The sequence below is a fragment of the Tursiops truncatus genome, chromosome 19, assembly GCF_011762595.2.
Source record: "Tursiops truncatus isolate mTurTru1 chromosome 19, mTurTru1.mat.Y, whole genome shotgun sequence".
NCBI lineage: Eukaryota > Metazoa > Chordata > Mammalia > Artiodactyla > Delphinidae > Tursiops > Tursiops truncatus.
In genome coordinates, this window is record NC_047052.1 from 51,975,783 (window position 1) to 51,997,872 (window position 22,090).

Consider the following 22,090-nt stretch of genomic DNA (forward strand, 5'->3'; position numbering starts at 1 on the left):
TTGAGTCTGACTCTACAGCTCATTCTTGACCTTGGCCTCCCCCCGTTATTCCTACAGCCGACCTCCTCCTGGAGCCGTTCTCCCACTACCGCTTCCTGACCAACGGGCCATCATCCTCTCCGGGCCAGGAGCGTGAGCTCTTCCAGGAGACACTGGAGTCCCTGCGGGTCCTGGGATTCACCCACGAGGAAATCACCTGTGAGTGAGCCATGAGCCCAGAGCCCCCCATGAAGGATGGGGGTGGACACCTGGCCATTCATTGCTTGGTTTGAAAACTAAAACAGGGAACGGAGGAAGGAGGAAGCTTTAAGTAGGGGATCGGGAAGGACACACTGAGATGGTGATGTTTGCGCAAAGGCCTGGAGAGCCGAAGGTGTGAGCATTGGTGCTATCTGGGAAGAGTGGTCTAGGCAGGGGGAAACAGCGTGTGCAAAAGCCCTGAGGCAGGAAAGGTGTGGCATGTTTGAGGAATTGAAACTTCTCGAATGGATTCAATTAGTGGGTGACCCAGGGGAGTGGGGAGTTGGAGCCACAGAGGCAGGTGGGGTCTCAAATGCCAGCCTGAGGGGCTGGGATTTGTCCTGAGGGCACTGGGGAGCCATGGGAGGGCTGGGAGCCGTGGAGGAGCAGCTCTGGGCCGTGTGGAGGATGGACTGGAGGGCAGGAGGAGGCTGAAGCGAGGGTGCAGGGAAGACCCTGCTCCTGGCCCAGGGTCTTCCTTGGTTGGTCTGGGCTCGGGGGCACTGGGGTGAAATACTCAGCTCATTATCCGTGTTCTGCTGCTTTGCCCCCCACCTTTCTCACCAAACAGTACATTTTGACCGTAGTTCCGTTGCAGTACTGTATTCGTTTGCCAGGGCTGCCATCACAAAGCACCATAAACCGAGTGCCGTAAACAAGTGAAATTGATCATGTCCCAGGTCTGGAGGCCAGAAGTCCGAGATCGAGGTGTTGGTGGGGTTGGTCGGTCCTGGGAGAATCTGTTGCCTTCCCCTCCCCTAACTTCTGGTGGTTTCCTTGTTAGAAACGTCACCTGACCTCCGCCTTCAGCTTCATGCGGTGCGCCCGCCTCCCTGCCCAAGCATCTGTATGCAAATCTCCCCTTTTATGGGACACCCGCCATTTTGGATTAGGGGCCACCGCACTCCCGTGTGATCTCATCTTAACTTAAATAATTACAGCTGCAACGACCCAATACCCAAGTCAGGTCACATTCTGAGAGGTCCCAGGCATTAGGATTTTAATGTATTTTTGGAGGGAGTAGGGGGACACGATTCAACCCATTATGCGCACACAGAGGGGGAAATCTCAGTCTTTTTTCCGGCTACCTGGCATTTCATTGTCTGGATGAATTGTGATTCCTTCCACCAGTCCCGTGGAGACCTTGATTTCCAGTTCTGAGCGGGTCCGGGGCTGGGTCTCATTCTCCTCTGGTCTCTGGGGCTGCGGAAGGCCTCGGGAGCCACTGTGGGCTCCAGGGCCAATGGGGAGGGCTGGAGACCCAGTGCCGGGTTGGCTGTCCACCCAGGCAGCAAACAGGCCAGCGTCCTCAGGCATATTGACACAGGGTCCCAGGCCTCCCTGCTAGATTTCCCAACCACGGGTTGCGTAACTGCCCTGCTCCTCCCTGGGCAACTGACAAACAAATTCAGATGGAGGCCACAGTGGGGGCCTGAGCCCCTCAGGTACCGCCTGCCCTCCTGACGCAGGTCACCTCAAGTAACCCTCCTGCCGTGTGGTGGGCGCGGGTAGCAGCTCCAATCTTTCCAGTCCCAAAACAAAAATTTTGCAGCACCGTCGGCATGTAGTGACATAATCTGAATATGATCAAAGGTCATCGTGTGAAAACCGAGTCGCCCTGGGCCCCTCTGAGCCCAGTTTTCCACTGTTAAGTTTCCTGCATCTCCTGCCAGAAATATTTCAGGCATGTAAGAAAAGACACACATTATTCTCCAGCCCCAGGGCTGATGTTCTTCTGTAATGTTGATCAAAATGTTACCGAATTTCTGGGACTTCCCTGGTGGTCCAGTGGCTAAGACTCTGCGCTTCCACTGCAGGGGGCATGGGTTCAATCCCTGGTGGGAGAACTGAGATCCTGCATGCTGCCCGCCCACCCCCCCCCCCCAAAAAATGTTACTGTATTTCTCTCCTGATTTAAAAGTTCCTGCACAGTGGTTGATCCAGATGGGCCCCATCTCCCTGACCTTCCTCCCAGTACCCGCTCAGAGGCACCAAGTAACAATGAAAACACCTGGCATATCAGGCCCCGCACCCTGGCCTGGGTCCTGGGCAGCACTGGGGTAGAACGCTCAGCTCATCGCCCCCCGTGCTAGCGTGGGCTTTGTCCCCTACTTTTCCCACCAAACAGCGTGTTTGGCAGTCATTCTGGTTTTGTAGGTATAGGTGAATTTCAGGTTTTTTTGTGGTTGCAGAAGGTTTCACTGTTTAGATGAACTGTGATTCTTGTAACCCATCTGTCCCTTGCAGACACACCCTTCGGGTGACTGCCTCCTATTGCTGTTGGAATCAAAAAGTGCCAGGAATATCCTTATAAGTAGATCTTTGTGCTCGTGGGCGAACAGAACTGCAGGATCAGTTCTTAAGCCACAAAATACTGAGTCCAAGGAGAGGTGCGGTTTTTGGTTTTATCCAGCTTTCACGGAACTCTAACAGCCTTATTGAGATATCATTCACATACCAAAACATTTACCTATTCAAATTATATGTCAGGGAATTCCCTGGCGGTCCAGGGGTTAGGACTCCGCACTTTCACTGCCAAGGGCCCAGGTTCGATCCCTGGTTGGGGAACTAAGATCCCGCAGGCCCTGTGGCGTGGCCAAATACAAGCCAGTGGCTTTTAGTACCTTCAGAGCTGTGCACAATCAATTTTAGAACATTTTCAGTGACCCAAGAAGATAACTGGTTCCCCTTTGCGGTCGTCTGCTGGTTTTCCAATGCCAGCCCCTGGCAACCACAGATCTGCTTCCTGTGTCTATGGATTTGCTTATCCGGGACCTTTCATATAGATGGAATCATACAATATATCATCCTCTGTGGCTGGCTTTCTTCCCTCGGCATGATGGTTTGAAGTTTCATCCATGTGGTCGTATGTATCCGTGCTTCCTTCCTTTTTACTGCTGAATAATTTTGCTTTTTACCTTTTTCTTACGGAACCTTTCAAACAGGTATGCAAGTAGAGAGCAGAGGGTCGTGAACCCCCCACCCCTCCCCCAGGAACCTGGCACCAGATCCAGCAGTTAACGGGCTCATGACTTCTTGGCTTTCAGCTCTAACCCCCAGCCCCTTTCCCTTCCCCCAACCCCACTCTGTTTTTTTTAAATTGTACTGAATCGACCTCGCCGCCGTCCAGAAGGTGGCGCTAGTTTCCAGTTTCTCTCACCCTGTGTCTGGAGCCCCTGTTCCCCCGACGTGGTTGTCAGCAACCACTGTTGTCAGCTTTTTTGCTTTTGCTGGTGTGGCACGTGGATGGGGTCTCATAACAGTGTGATTTTGTGTCTCACTTCCAAGGAGTGGAGCCAGCCGGTCACCTTTTTTCTAGACTCTCCTTTGGAAGAAAGAGGAGACAGAGATGGGGAGTTCCCTGGCGGTCCAGTGGTTAGGACTCGTAGGTTAGGGATGGCCCTGGGTTCGATCCCTGGTCGGGAAACTAAGCTCCCACAAGCCTCATGGCATGGCCAAAAAGAAAGAAGGACACAGAGGTCCAGGGAGGTGGGGTGTCTGCCCTATAGGACTCACTGCCTTTGATGAGGTGGTGGTGGAACCCGGGTCTGACTCCAAAGCCAGCCCGTGATCCGTTTCCAGAGAGGCAGGTGGGAGCCTCTGGGTCGCCCACGGGAAGCCCAGGGCAGAGAGCGTTCGGGGCCAGTGGAAGCAGGACCTCCACGCCCCTCCTCACTTCCCATCCACGTTGGCGCCGTAAATGCCACCAGGGAGGTGGAACAGGCAGCCTAGCACGCAGGGAGGTGAGCTCCTGTCACGTGAGGCCGTCGTAGCCTCGCCAGCCCCGCGCCTCCGCCCGTGCAGGTTGGGGCTTGCTTACTGCCGGCTGGGTTGAAGTCACCAGCCAGAGCTGACTGCCAACCCCTCAGGCGTCAGGTTCGCCGGGTGCTTGGAACCCACGCAGGTTCCGAAGCCAACCGTAAAAGGCCATTTTAAAGGCCACCGGGGGAACTCGAGTCTGGGTCAGGTCCGAGCTGATGTTAAGGATGAATAATCATCCAGTCTGTTAGGGGTGATGATGCCTTTGTGAGTCTATCAGGAGATGTGCTCATTTATTTATCTTTTGGGAGGTACCTCGCTGCCCTGCCGCAAAACCTCCCAGTGTTTCTGGGACCCTGGGCTGTTCCCGACACCCCAGCCCCCTGACCCCCCCGCCCAGCCCCTCCCACTGCCCAGCAGGGGAAACCTAGGCCCAGGAGGCCACTGGCTTGCCCCAGGTCACGCCTCAGTAATGTACCCCCCACTAGTTAACTCTTGGCCATTTGTTCATTCGTATATCGATTCATTCAACACATGATGGAGTCTGCGGGCCAGACCCCTGCAGACGCTGGGAGAAATGAACTGTGACCAAGACAGAGCAAGCCCCTGCCCCCTGGAGCGCTGAGACCCCCGGGAGCATCAAATCACACAAGTGGATTAAAGTTGATCCCCTGGAAGAGTGGTGGCTGGAAGGTGCATGGAGTAGTGACTGTGGGTCGGGGGGTGGGGGTGGGGTCTCGGAAGGGGCGGGGCAGCCCCTGGAGGAGGCGGCGCTTGGCTGAGCCCCGATGGTCAGGCAGGAATTAAGCAGGTGTAGGTGGTCCTGGACCACCTCTATGGGGAGGGAACTCCCAGGGCAAAAGCCTGGGGGCAAGAGAGAGTGTCAGGTGTTGGCGGGGATTAAAGAGGTTGGCCTGGCTGGTTGGAGTAACTGAGGGGACCCGAGGCTGGAGCAGGTGGGAGGATTGGGGACAGGGTGCCGAAGACCTTGATAAGGGATAAGATTGAATCCCAAAAGTAGTGGGGACTGTGGAAGGCATTCTTCCCCCCAAAGTGGCAAGCTGAAGTTCATTCGTGAACACATTTATGGAGTGCTTACTGTATACAGAGGATACAGTTAGAAGGTGAATAAGGAACAGATACTTTCCACAAGGAGTTACGATCCTGATGGAGATCGAAAGGAAAAATTCAGACTTGTTGCACACCCCAGCGTGCCCCGAAAACTATACCAAAACCTTTTTTCCCTGGGGGACTAGAATTCATGGACCGTAAAATTCGCCATTGTCAGTATACAGTTCAGTATTTGTAACATATTCACAAGGTGGTGTGACTCATCACTGCAATTTCACTGTCTAATTCCAGAAACTGAGTCTTTTCTCAGCAGTGATCTTTTTTTTGACTACATTTCAAGGGGTATGAAATTCAAAAAGAACTAAAAGTCTATGATCATTCCAGTGTCCCGGGCTCCCAGGAGGCCACCTCTGTTAGCTGTTTCTTTTATTTTTTATTTTATTTTTTTTGGTTAGCTGTTTCTTGTGTGTCCTTCAGAGTAAGGCTTCTTGAAGCTGTCAGGCCAGTGACCAACACACCCCCCCTTCTGTTTTCAGGGATTTTTTTAACCTCTTTTTTTTAAAAAAAAATACTTATTTGGCTGTGCTGGGTCTTAGTTGCGGCACGCGGGATCTTTGCTGCAGCATGTGAGATCCTTTTAGTTGTGGCATGCAGGATCTTTTAGTTGTGGCATGGGGAGTCTTTAGTTGCGGCATGCAAACCTTTAGTTGCAGCATGTGGGATCTAGTTCCCTGACCAGGGATCGAACCTGCGCCCCCTGCATTGGGAGCGCGAGTCTCAACCACTGGACCACCAGGGAAGCCCCCTAACCTCTTTATTTTGAATAATTTCAGATTTACAGAAAAGTTTTAGAGTACACAGAATCGCTGCATACCTTCTCCCAGAGTCCTCAAACATTACCATCTTGCCACATCTGCTTTATCCTTGTCTGTCTTTCTAATTACTTGTTCTGAGCTGTTCGAGAGTGGGGGTGTAGCCCAGGGATCCCTTCACCCTTCGTATTTCCGATGACCACTGTCACAAATGACCACAAACCTAGTGGCTTATAACAACACACATTTATTCCCTCACGGTTCTGGAGGTCAGAAGTCAAAAATCAGTCTTACTGGTTAAAGTCAAGGTGTCAGCAGAGCAGGTCCCTTCTGGAGGCTCTGGGAAGAATTCGTTTTCTTGCCTTTTTCAGCTTTCAGAGGCCACCCGTATGCCTTAGCTCATGGCCCTTTTCTGCGTCTTCAAAATGCATCACTCTAGGGACTCCCCTGGTGGTCCAGTGGTTAGGACTCTGCGCTTTCATGCCAGGGCCTGGGTGCGATCCCTGGTTGGGGAACTAAGATCCCGAAAGGTATGCGGCGCGGCCAAAAAAATTGAAAAAAAACCCAAAATGCATCACTCTAACCTCTGCTCATGTGGCCTTCCCCCTCTGCCTCCCTCTTATAAGAACGCTTATGATTACGTTTCGGACCCACCTGGATAATGCAAGATTAATCTCCCGTTTTAAGATCCTGAATTTCATCACATCGGTAAAGTCTATTTTTCCCTGCAAGGTAACATTCACAGGATTCAGACCGTGGACATTTTGCGGAGAGGGGGCATTACTCATCTTACCGCCCACCACCCCCCCCCCGAATCTGTCTGTGCTTATTTCCTAAGAACATTCTCTGACACAAACACAGTACAGTATCATCATTAGGAAATTAACATTGGCACTGTTAGTACTGTTATCTAATCCACAGACCTTATGCCAACTGTCCCAATAATGTCCTTTATAGCAAAAAAAATTTTTTTAAGTTAAACAAACACACACATACACACACACACACACACACACACTTCCCCAGTCCAGGATCACACACGTTGCATCTAGTCGTCACACTTTACTCTCCATCCATCTGGAACCGGTCCTGAGTCTTTATCATTCGTGACCTTGACACTTGGGGAGATTACAGACCAGTTGTTTTGTCAACGTGCGTGTGTTTCCTCGTGATTAGATTCGGGTTACGCATTTTTGGCATGGGTCTCCCAGAAGGGCTCCCCCCTCCACCTTCCGCCACTCCCTTTTCCTAAGTAAACTTTGTACAGAAGCTTACGTAGCACAGACACCGGCAAATGAGCGCGGTGCCAAAGTGCCCAGCTCAGGGGAATTTCTGCAGGTGACGCCCCATATCACCCGCACCTCGAAGCCCCCTCAAGCCCCTTCCCCTCGCCGCAACCCCCATCACCACTGTGTTGGCATCTAACAACATGGAATTGTTTCGCCCGCTCTTGAATTTGGAACACACAGACCCGTACAGTCCGTGCACTTTTGAACCTGGCTTCTTCCTTGCAATCCTGTGAGTGTGCCGTCTGTCCGAATTCAGTGAGTGGCCAGAAGGGGGCTTCTGAGGGGCTGGCCCACTGGTGTGTTCGTTTTGTAAGATCTCACTGCGCGGCATGGAGGTGCTCTGTGTGCTTTTCTGTGTGTGCTCTACGTTCGTACAAACGTCCGAATTTTATGCTGAAAGAGGGACGGAAAGGGCTGCACGGCCGTTAAGAATACAGACCCCAGGGCCAGACCGCCGGGTGTGTCTCAGCCATGCCGCTTATGAGCTGGGTGATCCTGGGTAAGTTGATTACCCGAATGTGCCTCGGTTTCCCTGTCTGTCAAATGGGGGTTTTAGTGTTTCCCATCGCAAGATGCTATTGCAGGATTTGGCTCAGTGAGTTGTTCCGAAGGTGACACGAGGTCATTTGTGAGTGTTTGGAACAGGACCTGGCACGGAGTAAGTGAAAATAGATCAGTGTCCTTTTCAATCCGTAAATCGTGAAGACTGTTCTAGGAGGAACGCGGTTGAGGTAGCTGGGTGTTGGCGCTGGTCTGAAGCATCACTTCGAAAGCAGCAGGCAGGAGCCCAGCCTGATGTAGGCGTGTTATATGGTCCACTCCAAGCCGCGGGCAGCTTCGCGGGTGGAGACGAGGAGGCTTTGACGCGATGACCAAATCTTGATAAGTTCTGAACAAAACCAAGACCAGCCTTCCCTCGGATTCCTCAGTGACTATCCTCCTAGAAAATGCACTGTGTATTAAAACCAAACACAAAACACTTTTGTGTGTATACATAAAACTGCTGGGGTTAGTCTCAGAGCATTCCAAACCATGATTTCACAGACGTGAATGTCCACTGGGACGTTTCGCAATCAAACGGAATGTGGGCAACTCTTTGTGATACAGAAGGGCAACGCCTCTGGTTCCCACCTGCCCAGTCTCTGTGGCATCCAGAAACATTGCCAGGGTGGCCCCCATCCCTATGCTAACCAACCCCTGCACGTTCCCGAGACGTCCTCTAGGGGGCAGCATTGCCCACTCACGGCGAGATTTCTAGCCGCTTTGCGCAGACGTGCAAATATTAATACAATCGATCTTCTTTTACGATGTCCGAGTTGGAGAATTCACCTACACACGACATTTATTCGTAACCCCCAAACCAGATATCCTGGTGCTTTTGTGGCCATTGCTGTCATGCATAGAGGAGTGAAAGTTTTGAGTTGCCCAGTGTGCACCCAACTGAAGTCTCACGGGGTGACATTCAGCCTTCTTGTTCCAGCCCATACTGTAAACCACTGTCCTTTCTACAGTCTGTTGAGTGCCATGCTTTTCACTTTTGGGGTGCTTTTTGGTTGGTGATTTCACTGTCTGAAATGTCCCCCTAAATGTAGTGCTTAATGCTGTCCGGTGTCCCTAAGAGCAGGAAGGCTGTGATGTGCTTTACAGAGAAAATACGTGTGTGAGAAGAGCTTCCTTCAGACTCCAGCTGTAGTGAATGTTGGTTGTGAGTTCAATGTGAATCAATGCTGTATATCAGATAAGATGTCTTTAAAAAAATTTTATTGAAGTATAGTTGATTTACAATGTTGTGTTAATTTCTGCCGTATACCAAAGTGACTGGGTTATATATATGTGTGTGTGTGTGTGTGTGTGTGTGTATTCTTTTTCATATTCCTTTCCATTATGGTTTATCACAGGATATTGAAGAGTGTTCCCTGTGCTATACAGTACGACCTTGTTGTTTATCCATCCTATATACACTAGTTTGCATCTGCTAATCCCAAACTCCCACTCCTTCCCTCCCCTACCCCCCTACCCCTTGGCAACCACAAGTCTGTTCTCCGTGTCTGTGAGTCTGTTTCAATTTCATTGATATGCTCATTTGTGTCGTATTTTAGATTCCACATATAAGTGATATCATATGATATTTGTCTTTCTCTTTCTGACCTTCACTTACTATGATAATCTCTAGGTCCATCCATGTTGCTGCAAATGGCATTATTTCATTCTTTTTTATGGCTGAGTAGTATTCCATTGTATATATGTACCACATTTTCTTTATCCAGTTATCTGTCAATGGACATTTAGGTTGCTTCCATGTCTTGGCTTTTGTAAGTAGTGCTGCTGTGAACATAGGGGTGCTTGTATCTTTTCAAATTAGAATTTTGTCTGGGTATATGCCCAGGAGTGGGATTGCTGCAATTCTATTTTTAGTTTTTTGAGGAACCTCTGTACTGTTTTAGATAGTGATGCACCAGTTTACATTCCCATCAGATAAGGTGTCTTTAAACAGAAACACACATAAACCAAGGTGATGCATTGATCAGTTGATGAAAATGTGACCAGAGGCTCCCAGGAACCAAACCTGTATTCCCCCATAGGAACGTTTGTTCACATTCGATAATTCAGTGCTTCAGGTGACGCTATAGAACATAATTACCAAGAATAAGGAAAATTGACTGACCTTGACATTTTCTGCCTTTTTTTTTTGCATAGATAGTGGTTGCCATATATACCATTCTGCACCTCGAATTTTTTACTCGATATTTTAGAAATTTTTCCATATTGCTAAAGATCTTCCTCATTCATTTCTCTAAATCCTTTTAAATCTTCTATGCATTGCTCTATAAAATGGACATGAGCAGACACCAAATGACGATAAAGCAAACTTTGAATATAAAATACAGAATTCAGGGACTTCCCTGGAGGTCCAGTGGTTATGACTCCGCTCTTCCACTGCAGCGGGCACGGGTTCAATCCCTGGTCAGGGAACTGAGATCTCTCGTGCCACGCTGTGTGGCCAAAAAATAAAATAAAATACAGAATTCATTTATCCGTTCATGTATTTAAGACCTGCTTGGTGTCAGGTGGTGGTATAATTTGACATAAGGTTTTTAAGCTAGATTTCTTTTTTTTATTATCTTATTTTTTAATTGAAGTGTAGTTAATGTACAATGTTGTGTTAGTTTCAGGTGTACAGCAAAGTGATTCAGTTATACATACATATACATATATCTATTCTTTTTCTGATTCTTTTCCATTATAGGTTATTACAAGATATTGAGTATAGTTCCCTGTGCTATACAGTAGGTCCTTGTTTAAGCTAGATTTCTAAGGGGCTAGTTCAGACCACATGTCAGGACCCTGAGCCTCGCTGATCTGTGTCTCTGCTGCCCCTTAGCCATGCTGCGGATGGTCTCGGCCGTTCTCCAGTTTGGCAACATTGTCCTGAAGAGAGAACGGAACACCGATCAAGCCTCCATGCCTGACAACACAGGTACCACCACATGGCCTGCTACCCACCTACGTACAGAGCATCCTCCCTTCCCAGCCAGACCCACCTCCCATCCAGGACCACCCTGATTTCCTGCCCTTTGCTGAATCTTTACCAAAATAACACCGTCCACTCTTTTCTTGATTATAAAAAGTGTGAGCTCTGCTGAAAATTTGAACAACACCAGTGTGCCAAGGTGGAAGGGGGCGCGGACAGCAGGATCCTCTATCATCCCAGCCCCTCCCAGAAAACCAGCATTAGCACTGGCCATATCTCCTCCTGGCCTCTGCGCTCTGCGTATATATACTTCTGGGGTTTTTTTGCCTTTCAGCAGAAGTATAGTTGATATTCCTTTTTTTATCAAAATGGAAATAGCTTTGCTTCTTTATTATTATAAAATAATACAATCTGAATGGGGAAGAAAATATGGCAAGACAGGGAAGTATAAAGGCAGGGAAATTACCCGTAATTACTGCTAACACTCTTGGGGGCATTTCTCTCTGGGCTTTGTTCTACGTCTGTATCAATGTGGAAATAATTATCACAGAAATGGAATCTTGCTTTACACCGCCTTCCCCTCGAGATGGGAAGAGCTTTCTGTCCTGATTATGACACCCTATGGGCTATTTTCAAAAGCTGTGCAACACAGAACATATGAAGGAAGGGGCATCTCTCACGATGTCACTGATCTGAGCTGTCCCTGTGACATCTGGGGGCCAGGTTCACACACGCAGCAGGTGTGCCATACATACTCATTCGTTTGATTTTCAAAATTGGGGTCAGACCTTATAAACTGTTTTGAAACCTGCTTTCCCCCCACCCCCTTAATGCAATGGGGGTAACTTTTCAAGGTTATTAACTAGAACTCTACTGGGGTTGCTTCACCTGGGCTCTGTGAGGAGAACTGTATGTCAGTATAATTAATCTCCTTTGGAATCCCTTGTATTTCCTTTTCTGCATTTGCAAACATTGATTGGAGAAGCAGCCCCCAGGCTCCACCGGCTGGCAAAGTACACACCAAGGGCTTAGAACCCTGTTAAGTCACCCTGTTACTGGCAGCATAGTACTCCATGCTGTTTTTTCAGTTTTTAAATATTCCCATATAATGCAGAATCACTGTAGAAGAATTAGAAATTGCAATTGCATCAGAGGGAGAGAGAGAGAGAGAGATTGATTTAAATCCTCATCACCTCTCAGAAATAACCACTGTTGACATTTTAATGTGTCTCTTCCTCAGTGTTTTTCTCTTTTGCTGGAGCTGAGTATTTGTAGTAACTATCTTCCTGTGACGCAAGTGATAGAGGCTCAAAAACACTTCTTAATGATCATTTTAATTCAGAGTCGAAAGAAGAAATACACCTGCCCACACAACCCTTCCTCCATCTTCTGCCAAAACAGCTATTAACATTTTGGCAATTTTTTATTCCCACAAAAATAGGGAAGAGCAGTGAATTTTTAAAGATTTCTTTTAGGTTTGGCCACCTCACTGAACTCTTATTCCAAGAGTTTTCCCCCAGCATTTTATTGAGACATTTTCCAACATATAGAAAAGTTCAAAAAATTTTATACCAAACACCCAGATCCACCACCAAGATTCTACCACTGACACTTTACTACGCTTGCTTTATCGAATATCTTTGCATCCTCTGTTCATCCATCTCCTTTTCTGGCGCGTTTCAAAATCTCAGATATTGGTACAGACCCTTCAGCCTGTATATCATTTACTGGCATCCAATGTTTGTTTACAGTTCTTTCATGGACTGGAAGTGAAACATACAAATCATGAAATGTACATGTCTTAAGTGTACCGTGTAATAATTTATAATGATTATTTATTTATTAAATAATTATTTATAATGCTTATATTATTAATTAGTAATAATAATGTTATAAATAATTATTATTTATAATAATAATATTTAGTGACTGCAGAACATTTGTTCAAATGGATGCACCCTGACTCTCTAACCAACCCCTAGCTGTTGGACATCCAGGTTGCTTCCTGGTTTTCCCCATTGTAAACAGTGCTGTGACAGACATCCTCCTAGTCCAGCTTTTGCCCACATCCAGAATTATTTTTGCCAACTTAGGGTTCCAGGAGGAGAATTATTGGGCTGGAGAATGCACACACCTTTAGGACCCGTAATGCCTCTAGCAGGAAAGGCTGGTGTTCCACCAACGGTGGGGGGTGGCACCCTCTCCCCCCTCCCCCCCTCTGCACTGTCCCCACCTCCCAGTGCTGATCGCATCTTGGTGCCTCTCGCCCTCAGCTGCGCAGAAGCTCTGCCGCCTCCTGGGCCTGGGGGTGACAGATTTCTCCCGCGCCCTGCTCACCCCCCGCATCAAAGTTGGCCGGGACTACGTGCAGAAAGCACAGACCAAGGAACAGGTGGGCAAGGCTGGCGGCAGGTGGGCGCAGGGAGGGCCCTGGATTTTTAAGCGGCTTATGCCAGTTTTTTCTCGCTCACTCAACAAACTTTTGCTGAGTGTCTGTTCAGTTACCGACTCTGGTCTAGGTGCTAGAATAAAGGCAGTCATGGAAACAAAGACCACGCCTTCAGGGAGCTCAGGCTGTAGTAGGGAATCAGATAATAAAGGAAGAAACGGGTGCTTTCTTCAAAAGGGGGGATTGAGGTGCTCGGGAATGTCTTCTCGGAAGGGGTGACATTGGAGTTGAGACTTGGATGGTTCAAGACAAAGGGAATATAGCATGTGTAAAGGCCCTGGGGCTGGAACAAGCTTGGCAAGTTGGGAACGTTAAGGAGATCAGTGAGACTAGACAGTGGGGGAGAGGGTGGTAGAAGCCGCAGTCACAGAGGTTGGAAGGGGACAGATCACATGAGGTCTTAGGAGCCACAATAAGGAGGTGAGTTTTATGTAGAGTGCAGCAGGAGGCCAGTGAGGATTTAAGCCAGGGAATAACTTGGTTCAGTTTGTCTTTATAAAGATTCCCTTGTCTACTGTGTGGAGAATTGGGTCCAGGGGGACCCAGTGGAAGCAATGAGACACAAGGAGGCCGCTGTCACAGTGCCGGCAAGCGATGACAGCAGCACAGATAAGCGTGGTGGCAGTGAGGGTGGGGAGAGGTGAAAACAGACTAGATGTTTTCAGAATTCCAGTTTTGGGGCAGAGGCCTCTGCCTGACCCCAGGCTGGGCTCTCGAGGTGCTAGGACAGAGAAGGCACAGTGACGGATATGAGCTTGGGGATCACACTGACCTGGGTTCTGCTCTCAGTCAAGGTACTATTGATAGGATCCATTTTACAGATGAAGACACTGAGGCACAGAGAGGTTTATTCACATGCCTGAGGTCACACAGCCTCTAAGTAGCAGAGCTAGGATTCCAATCTAGATGTTGGTCTCCAGATTCCACCCTCTTACCTGTTCTGCCGTGGAAATTGGTTCAAGGGTTGGGTGGAATATTCATGAACTAATGTGCCCCCGAGCGCTTCACACAGTGCCCGACGCACAGTAGGGCGTCACTAATGATCTGCTGTTGTTAATGTCGCTGCTCTTGACGAACCATGATGGGGCTCCGTCCACACCCAGTGTCTCCTTGCCGGCAGGGCGGGGTCGGGGGGCACTAATGTGCAGGCTGGGCCCTCACTGTGTGCCCTGATCTGCAGGCTGACTTTGCGCTGGAGGCCCTGGCCAAGGCCACCTACGAGCGCCTCTTCCGCTGGCTGGTCCTGCGCCTCAACCGAGCGCTGGACCGTAGCCCCCGCCAAGGCGCCTCCTTCCTGGGCATCCTGGACATCGCCGGCTTTGAGATCTTCCAGGTCTGCGCTTTGTGCCTGGCTGGGGGCTGGGAGGGCTCCATCACGCTGGCCCTGTCCCCCTCTCTCTGGTTCCCTGTCCCCCTCTCTCTGGGTCCCTGTTCGCCTCTCCCTGGGTCTCTGCTCCCCTTTCTATGGGTCCCTGTCCCCCCTGGGTTCCTGCCCCCTCCGGGTCCCTGTCCCCCTCTTTCATCTGTCCCTCCCCCCCGCAGCTGAACTCCTTCGAGCAACTCTGCATCAACTACACCAATGAGAAGCTGCAGCAGCTCTTCAACCACACGATGTTTGTCCTGGAGCAGGAGGAATACCAGCGCGAGGGCATCCCCTGGACCTTCCTCGACTTCGGCCTCGACCTGCAGCCCTGCATCGACCTCATCGAGCGGCCGGTGAGCCCACGGCTGCTCCACCCTCCACGTGACCTTGGTCCAGCTCCTCACCCCACCGGCCTCAGGCCTCTCCATCGGTTAAATGGGGAAAATGGCATAGATCCTTGTGGCTGCTGGATGATTAGAACCCAGAACATGCCTGCCACAGGGCGTGGCTCGAATCAAAGGGCTAATCGATGGCTATAACGGTTGTTCTCGTGTTTGCTCGTAGGTCCCAAGTGGCACAAGAACTAAAAATTAGCAGCAACCTAAGTGTCCAGTATTTGGGGATCTGACTTAACTCTTCTGCCCTCCTCTGTTAATGGTCAGGCCAACCCCCCTGGGCTCCTCGCTCTGCTGGATGAGGAGTGCTGGTTCCCAAAGGCCACAGACAAGTCCTTTGTGGAGAAGGTGGCCCAAGAGCAGGGTGGTCACCCCAAATTCCAGCGGCCAAGGACTCTGCGGGATCAGGCCGACTTCAGCGTCCTGCATTATGCGGGCAAGGTAGGGAGCAGGGGCCAGCCTTGGGGGCTGTGGGTGGGAGTGAGGATGAAGGGAGGGTGCAGAGGGAAAGCAGGGGCCACCTGGTGTCCACTGGGACAAGTCACAGCCAGGCCAGGGGTAGGAAAGCCCTTGGAGGAGTGAGGACTCTGTCTGATGAAGTCAGCAAAGGCTTCCTCAAGGAGGGGATATTTGCAGTGGGTTTCAAGAGATGGATAGGAGTTCACCAGGTGGAGAATTAGGTGCATTTTATTCACTCATTTGGCCAACATATGCCTTTTGTGGGCTCAGCCCTGTGCTGAGCAAAGCTGGGGACCCACGTCAGATATGATTCTGTCCTCACAAAGTTCCTTATCTGGGAGGGAGATGAAGACAGACCATCGGGATATAAGGCCGATAAGTGCTTTAATGGGACCAGCTATGGATAGTGTCAAAGTCCAGAGGAGCAATCCCAGGGAAGGTCTCACAGAGGAGAGTGATGCTTGATCTGAACTCTAAATCAAGGGTCAGCAAACATTTTCTGTGAATAGTTTCAGTTCTGTGGGCCAGTCTCTGGCGCAACTACTCAATTCTGCCATGAGAGCACGAAAGAAGCCACAAGTTCACACATAAATGAAGGCCATATTCCAATAAAACTTTATTTATTTTATTATTTTTTAAATTATCTATTTATTTATTTAAATTTATTGATTTATTTTTGGCTGCATTGGGTCTTTGTTGCTGCACGCAGGCTTTCTCTAGTTGCGGCAAGCGGGGTCTGCTTTTCGTTGTGGTGCGCGGGCTTCTCATTGCAATGGCCTCTCTTGTTGCAGAGCACAGGCTAAACACACAGGCGTCATGGCGTGCGGGCTCGGTAGTTGTGGCTCGCAGGCTCTAGAGCGCAGGCTCAGTAGTTGTGGCACACGGGCTTAGTTGCTCCGCGGCATGTGGGATCTTCCCGGACCAGGACTCAAACCCGTGTCCCCTGCATTGGCTGGCAAAGTCTTAACCACTGCGCCACCAGGGGAGTCCTATTTATTTATTTTTGGCTGTGTCGGGTCTCAGTTGCCGCACCCTGTGTGGCCTCTTTGTTGTGGCGGGCTGGCTGACTTGGCCCGCGACACGTGGGATCCTACTTCCCCAGCCAGGGATTGAACCTGCGTCCCCTGCATTGGAAGGCAGATTCTTAATCACTGGACCACCAGGAAGGTCCCTAAAACTTTATTTATAAAAGGAGGTGGATTTGGCTGGGAGGCCATTGTTTGCCAATCCCTGGTCTAAATGATGAGTAGGGACTTCCCTGGTGGTCCAGTGGGTAAGACTCCATGCTCCCAATGCAGGGGGCCTGGGTTTGATCCCCGCTCAGGGAACTAGATCCTGCATGCCACAACTAAGACCTGGTGCAGCCAAATAAATAAATATTTTAAAAAATAATAATAAAATAAATGATGAGTAACCCGTAGCCAGAAAAGAATGGGTGGAGGGGACGGCATACACAAAGGCTGAGGGGTAGGAGACCCATGTGTTCTGTTCTAGAACTCAGTTGTTTTCCAGACATTTGCTAAGATTTCCTGTGTGCCCAGTCCTCTGCTGGTTGTGAGTCAGACTCAGGCCCTGGCCTCTGGAAGCCACCATCTGGTGGGGGGGGAACGCGTGCAGGGAATCGTGGTGGTCAAGACTGTGATTCCATGGAAGGGAGCTGGCCACGTGAAAATCCACGGAGAGGGAATCACAGGTGGCGGGAACGGCAGGGGTCAAAATCCTGAGGTGGAAATGAGCTTGCACGTTTGAGGACCAGAGTGGCTAAATGAATAAGGAAAGAAGTGTTGGTGGATGAGGTCCCAGAGGTGGGCAGAGTCCTCTTAAGGGAAATACAGAAAGGGAGAGGGACCATGCTGCGGGTGGGTGTAGTTCAGGATATGGGCACAAGGTGTCCACCAGTGCTCTCTCCTGAGTGGTGAGCCCCAGAGCTGGGAATCTCAGAGCTTCTGAGAGGCTCCCTGGGAAATCAGCAGTGCTGGTGAACCCACCATCCCGCCACCCTCCTGTGCCCAATTTCATTCAGGTTGACTACAAGGCCAGTGAGTGGCTGATGAAAAACATGGACCCTCTGAATGACAGTGTCGCAGCCTTGCTTCACCAGAGCACAGACCGGCTAACGGCAGAGATCTGGAAAGACGGTAAGGACCAGCTTCCGCAGGCCCTGTCCCTGGAGCTCTGTGCATCCCTTCTCCCAACTCACAGTGTGAACACTTTTGTTCCAGACCTGAGTTGTCAGCTCAGAGGCAGAACTGGTGCCAGTAGGCCAGACAGCCTTACAGTAGTGATTCCAATTAGTGATTGCTTGATTGATATCTCAAACCAGCATCACACTCAATGATAAAATACTCCTCCTTAATCAGAAAAAGACAAGGATGCCCACTGTCAACACTGCTGTGAAACACTGTTTGGGCGATAATAGTTTATGCAATCAGACCAGAAAAAGAAATAGGTATATGAATATTCAAAAGGAAGCAATGAAGTTATTAATTGTAGATGGCATATGATCCCTAAAAAAAAAAAAAATCAAGAGATTCGACTGAAAAAGAATTAATAACAACAAGAGAACTCGGAAGGGCAGTATTTACAGGTTAGTCAACTTTTAGGCTTTGCTTTCGTTGATCTCTCCCAAAGTTCCCTTCAGGGATTCAGGGAAGAAAAAAAAGAGCAAAAACCCAGGTATAGTTTTGGAGTTTTCCTGCTCCAACAAGGCCCGTGTGAGTTTGGCCATCAGTCTTTTCAGACTGACACTTTCAGACCAGCAAGCCCTGTCCATCCTTGCCCTCCATCCTTAGAGGAGGTTTGAGAGATGATTTTATAAAACGGACAGAACCAGCATCTTGGTTTCCTGATTCTGGGTTTCCAGAATCTGTCAGTTTGCCTTAATCTTTTACTGAAGTGAAAAGCATAGTAGTAGAAGCGCCAGCCCATGCAATTGGACAAGAGAACAGAATAAGCAAGATGAGTCATTCCCAAAACAAACTCACAGAGCAAAAGGGCATAGCACACCTTGATATGGTGAGCTGATTTTAGACAGGGAAATTTGATGTTAGTATCTCATATAGTTTATACAAGAGGGATTGAAAAGCATTGTTTGATGTTCAGTAACAGAACCAGATTCTGCCGAGAATCATCTCCTTCAGACTGAAAATCTTCCCCGTCAACTTCTTTAAAACTTGTGCCATGTTCATGGGCACATGATGTTCCCCCTAATCCTTCACATGCTCCGCCCTATATATGCTCGGCTCTCAAAAGTGTTCCAAGAGAGAAAGTAGAAGTGGCAAAGCCTCTTGAGTCCCAGACTGGAACCCCACACAGTATTATTTCCTCCACAGTTCTTCTGAACAAAGCAAGTCACAAGGCCAGCCCAGATTCAAGGAGCTGCAAGTCACAGAGAGGGGTGGGGGATTGGGGCCATTTCTGCATCAATCTCTACTACAGCTGCCCTGAGCCCAGAGTTGGCTTTGCTTTCGGGCATCCTGACAGCCCAGAGTTGGGTACCCAACATCCTGGAAGCCCAGGGGAAAAGGCAAATGAGACAAACTCTCTTCAACAAGCTGGGTGGGAGCCTTGAGTTAGTCCTTGAGCTTCCTGGTGGCCAGGGCAAAAGGGGATACCTAATAAAACAGATACAGACTCAACCTATAGGGAGAGAAGTTTTTTCCCCCCGGGTATTAAATTCGAAGGGGGCATTCGCCCTTTCAACCAACATTGATGCCCTCATAAAGCTGAACAGGACAGTCTCCCTGGCTTTAAAAGTTCATGGCCAGGATCAGGTTCCTCCTCCTGCTTTGCTCTGCGCTGTTGACTAATAACCCTTTCTTCTTTTTTCTTCCTGCCTCTTCTCATGCTGCTCCCTTTGCACCTCCCATCCCGTCTCCCTGCCTCTCCCCCCCTCTGTCCTCACCCCCACCCAGAACACGGGGGCTTGCAGCAGTTCTCTTTCCTGGGCTCCTTCCCACCGTCACCCCCAGGATCTTCAGGGAGGCGCGGCTCTGCCATTTCTCCGTCAGGGGGTGGGTGTTGCTGTGCACCAACGGGTGAGATTTGCCAGACGAGGAGGGTGGGCCCTTTGGACCGGGAACCTGGTTTTGAACGTCTATCCCCTTTCCTTACCATACAGAGATCTTTCCCTCTTCTTTCCTGTCCCCACCCCCTGTTGGCTCCCTTAGCAGTTTCCAGACTCTTTGTAGCAGCACAAGGCCTTCTTCTAACTAAACCGCATGTAAAAGTGCAAACAACTGTGATAGTATCAGCTGGCACTAATTGAGCCCCTACTGTGTGCTGTGCACTGTGCAAAGCCCTTTCACCATTATTAACACATGGAATCCTCTGAACCACCTAATCAGGCAGCTGTTAGTACTGTTACCCCTGTTATACGGTTGAGGACATGGAAGCACAGAGAGGTTAAGTCACCTGCCTGTGGTCACACAGCCAGTAAGGGACAGAGCTGGGATTTGAACCCAGAGCCTCTGCTCTTACCTGTGCTATAAGAACTTAATAAATGATAATTATCCTTTTGATAATAACTAGGAGCATGGCGGTAGGAGGGAGACTTGAACCTGGGGAGGAAAAATGCCATATCTGAGCCCCCACTGTGTGCCAAGCTCTGCCCTCAGAGCGAGTTATCTAGTTGACCGTGATAACCCTCGTGATTGGGGGTTGCAGGCCATCAGCTTCTGCCCCAGCTGCAGGTTCTTGAGAAACTGGGAAGGATTCAGTACATAGAATTTGAGACAAAGGAGTGCATGTTTCTCACTAGTTGAAGTGACAGCATCAAATGACAATAGGGAAAAAAAATTATCATGAAATCAGGCCTTTCTGGGAAAATGGTGACTATGGAGGCAGTTTGCCTTATTTTATTTTATGTTTTTTCATTTCTTTTTATTTATGTATTTTTAATTTTTTGCCTTATTTTAAACATTGCCTTATTTCAAATATCGTAATAAAGCCAGACTTCATTACATTGTTAATGTGACACTGTTTCAAGTTCCTGAAAATGCAGCTGTAGTTATCGCCCTTTTCCCTCTCTGTGCCTCAGTTTCCTCATCCATAAAATGGGAATGATTTTTATAGGCTTATAAATAAGCTGATGTATGTCAAGTGCTTTGAGCAGTGCCTGGCAGAGAATAAGTGCTAAGGAAGCATTTTCTATCTTCATCATCATTTGCTGATAAGGAAAATGGAAAAGAAGGGTCAGAGACCAGGGTTCAAGAAGATTCATACTGCCTGGGTTCAGATCCTGGGTCTTCAGATCCTAAGCTGTGTGGCCTTGGGCACAGTCTTCCATCTTTCTGAGCCTCAGTTTGCTGGTCAGTCCAATGGGCTGATAACACCTACCTTACTAGGCTGTGACGGGTGTTTCATATGTAAAGTGCCAGGTCCTATAAATAATAAGATCGTTGACCTTTGGCCAACCCAGCCTCATAAAACTGACCTTTGACTTTACTCTCTCTCTACATCTGTTTCCTCCTTCCACAGTGGAGGGCATCGTGGGGCTGGAGCAGGTGAACAGCCTTGGGGATGGCCCGCCTGGTGGCCGCCCACGCCGGGGCATGTTCCGGACGGTGGGACAGCTCTACAAGGAGTCCCTGAGCCGCCTCATGGCCACACTCAGCAACACCAACCCCAGCTTCGTCCGCTGTATCATCCCCAACCACGAGAAGAGGGTGAGTGACCCAGCCCAGGGAGGGATGGCAACTCTGGCAGTGGGTAAAGTCCCAGTCGCTGGATGTGGCTGGAACCATGTCTGGCCCCAGGCTCACTTCTGACTGGCTGTGTGACCTCGAGCAAGTTGTTTTCCCTCCCAGGCTCAATGCCCTGTTAGGAAAATTCATTCATTCATAGGACTTAAGTTTTACTGAGCACCTACTAAGTGCCAGGTGGTGGGAATACAGTGAAGTCAGGGAGGGCTCCCTGGAGAAGGTGAGGTCTGAGCTTGGAAGGATAAGTGGTATTCTAAGCAGAGAACAGCTTGTGCAGAAGCCCAGTGGTTGGTTGGAGCATGAAAGGTACAAGGGATGGAAAAAAGACCGTTGGAGCTGGGAGTGTCATGTAAGTGTGGGGAGACCGTGCCTGGCCTCCTAGGCCACCAATAAGTTTTCTTGTTGGGAAAATCAGAGAATAGGCCCTGTAGAGAAGGGTCAGCATAGAAGGTGAAACTAGGTGCCTGGGGCTTATACTGTCCTCAGAAAGCAGGAGCTGAGGTTATTGAGTAGGTGGATCTGTGTTTCTCATAGCTGTAAATACCATATTTTATCAAATCTAAGACACCTTCATAGTGACATTTTAGCATCTCTGAAGTTGGGATGTGGCTTACAATCAAAGGCCTGTCCGAGTTTAATCGACAAGAGCTTTTCTTTCTTGGTGGTATAGAAGATAACAGTGTGTTTTACAATTGATAGTGGCTTTTATTTGATGAAATACGGCATACATGGACTCAGCCACTTCTCCAAAGAGCCTTAGTGGAGAATGGTGCTTAACAGTCTAAGATCTGGGTGCTCCATGGTATCAAGGTGTCACTCCCAGGACCTCTCCGTAAATAGAGCTATGTACGTACACACTAACGTACATGCATGCATACACATGTATATACATGTACACACATACATGTGTACATACACGTAAACATCTATGTTTATTTCTATGACTATCTTTATATATTGAAAACTACGAGTTCCCACCAGTATGTCAAGTTCCAGTCCAGCATCTCTTTTTAGCAACAGTGAAATCCTGTAATATAGCACACATTTACGAGTTTTCTCAGTCCCCTTTTACGTAATCA

At 49.0% G+C, this 22,090-nt stretch overlaps 1 protein-coding gene across 2 annotated transcripts in view; it reads left to right on the top strand.

Annotated features, from left to right (window-relative positions):
* Positions 1-22,090, top strand: part of MYH14 (myosin heavy chain 14) — an 89,510-nt gene that overhangs the window by 18,712 nt on the left and 48,708 nt on the right. For both annotated transcript variants that reach the window (XM_033845522.2, XM_033845523.2), the window contains 8 exons: positions 58-198; positions 10,554-10,649; positions 12,917-13,035; positions 14,273-14,425; positions 14,635-14,808; positions 15,118-15,291; positions 17,333-17,447; positions 20,788-20,975. In XM_033845522.2, coding sequence (XP_033701413.1) covers positions 58-198; positions 10,554-10,649; positions 12,917-13,035; positions 14,273-14,425; positions 14,635-14,808; positions 15,118-15,291; positions 17,333-17,447; positions 20,788-20,975 — 1,160 coding nt within the window. The remainder of the gene's footprint in view (positions 1-57; positions 199-10,553; positions 10,650-12,916; positions 13,036-14,272; positions 14,426-14,634; positions 14,809-15,117; positions 15,292-17,332; positions 17,448-20,787; positions 20,976-22,090) is intronic.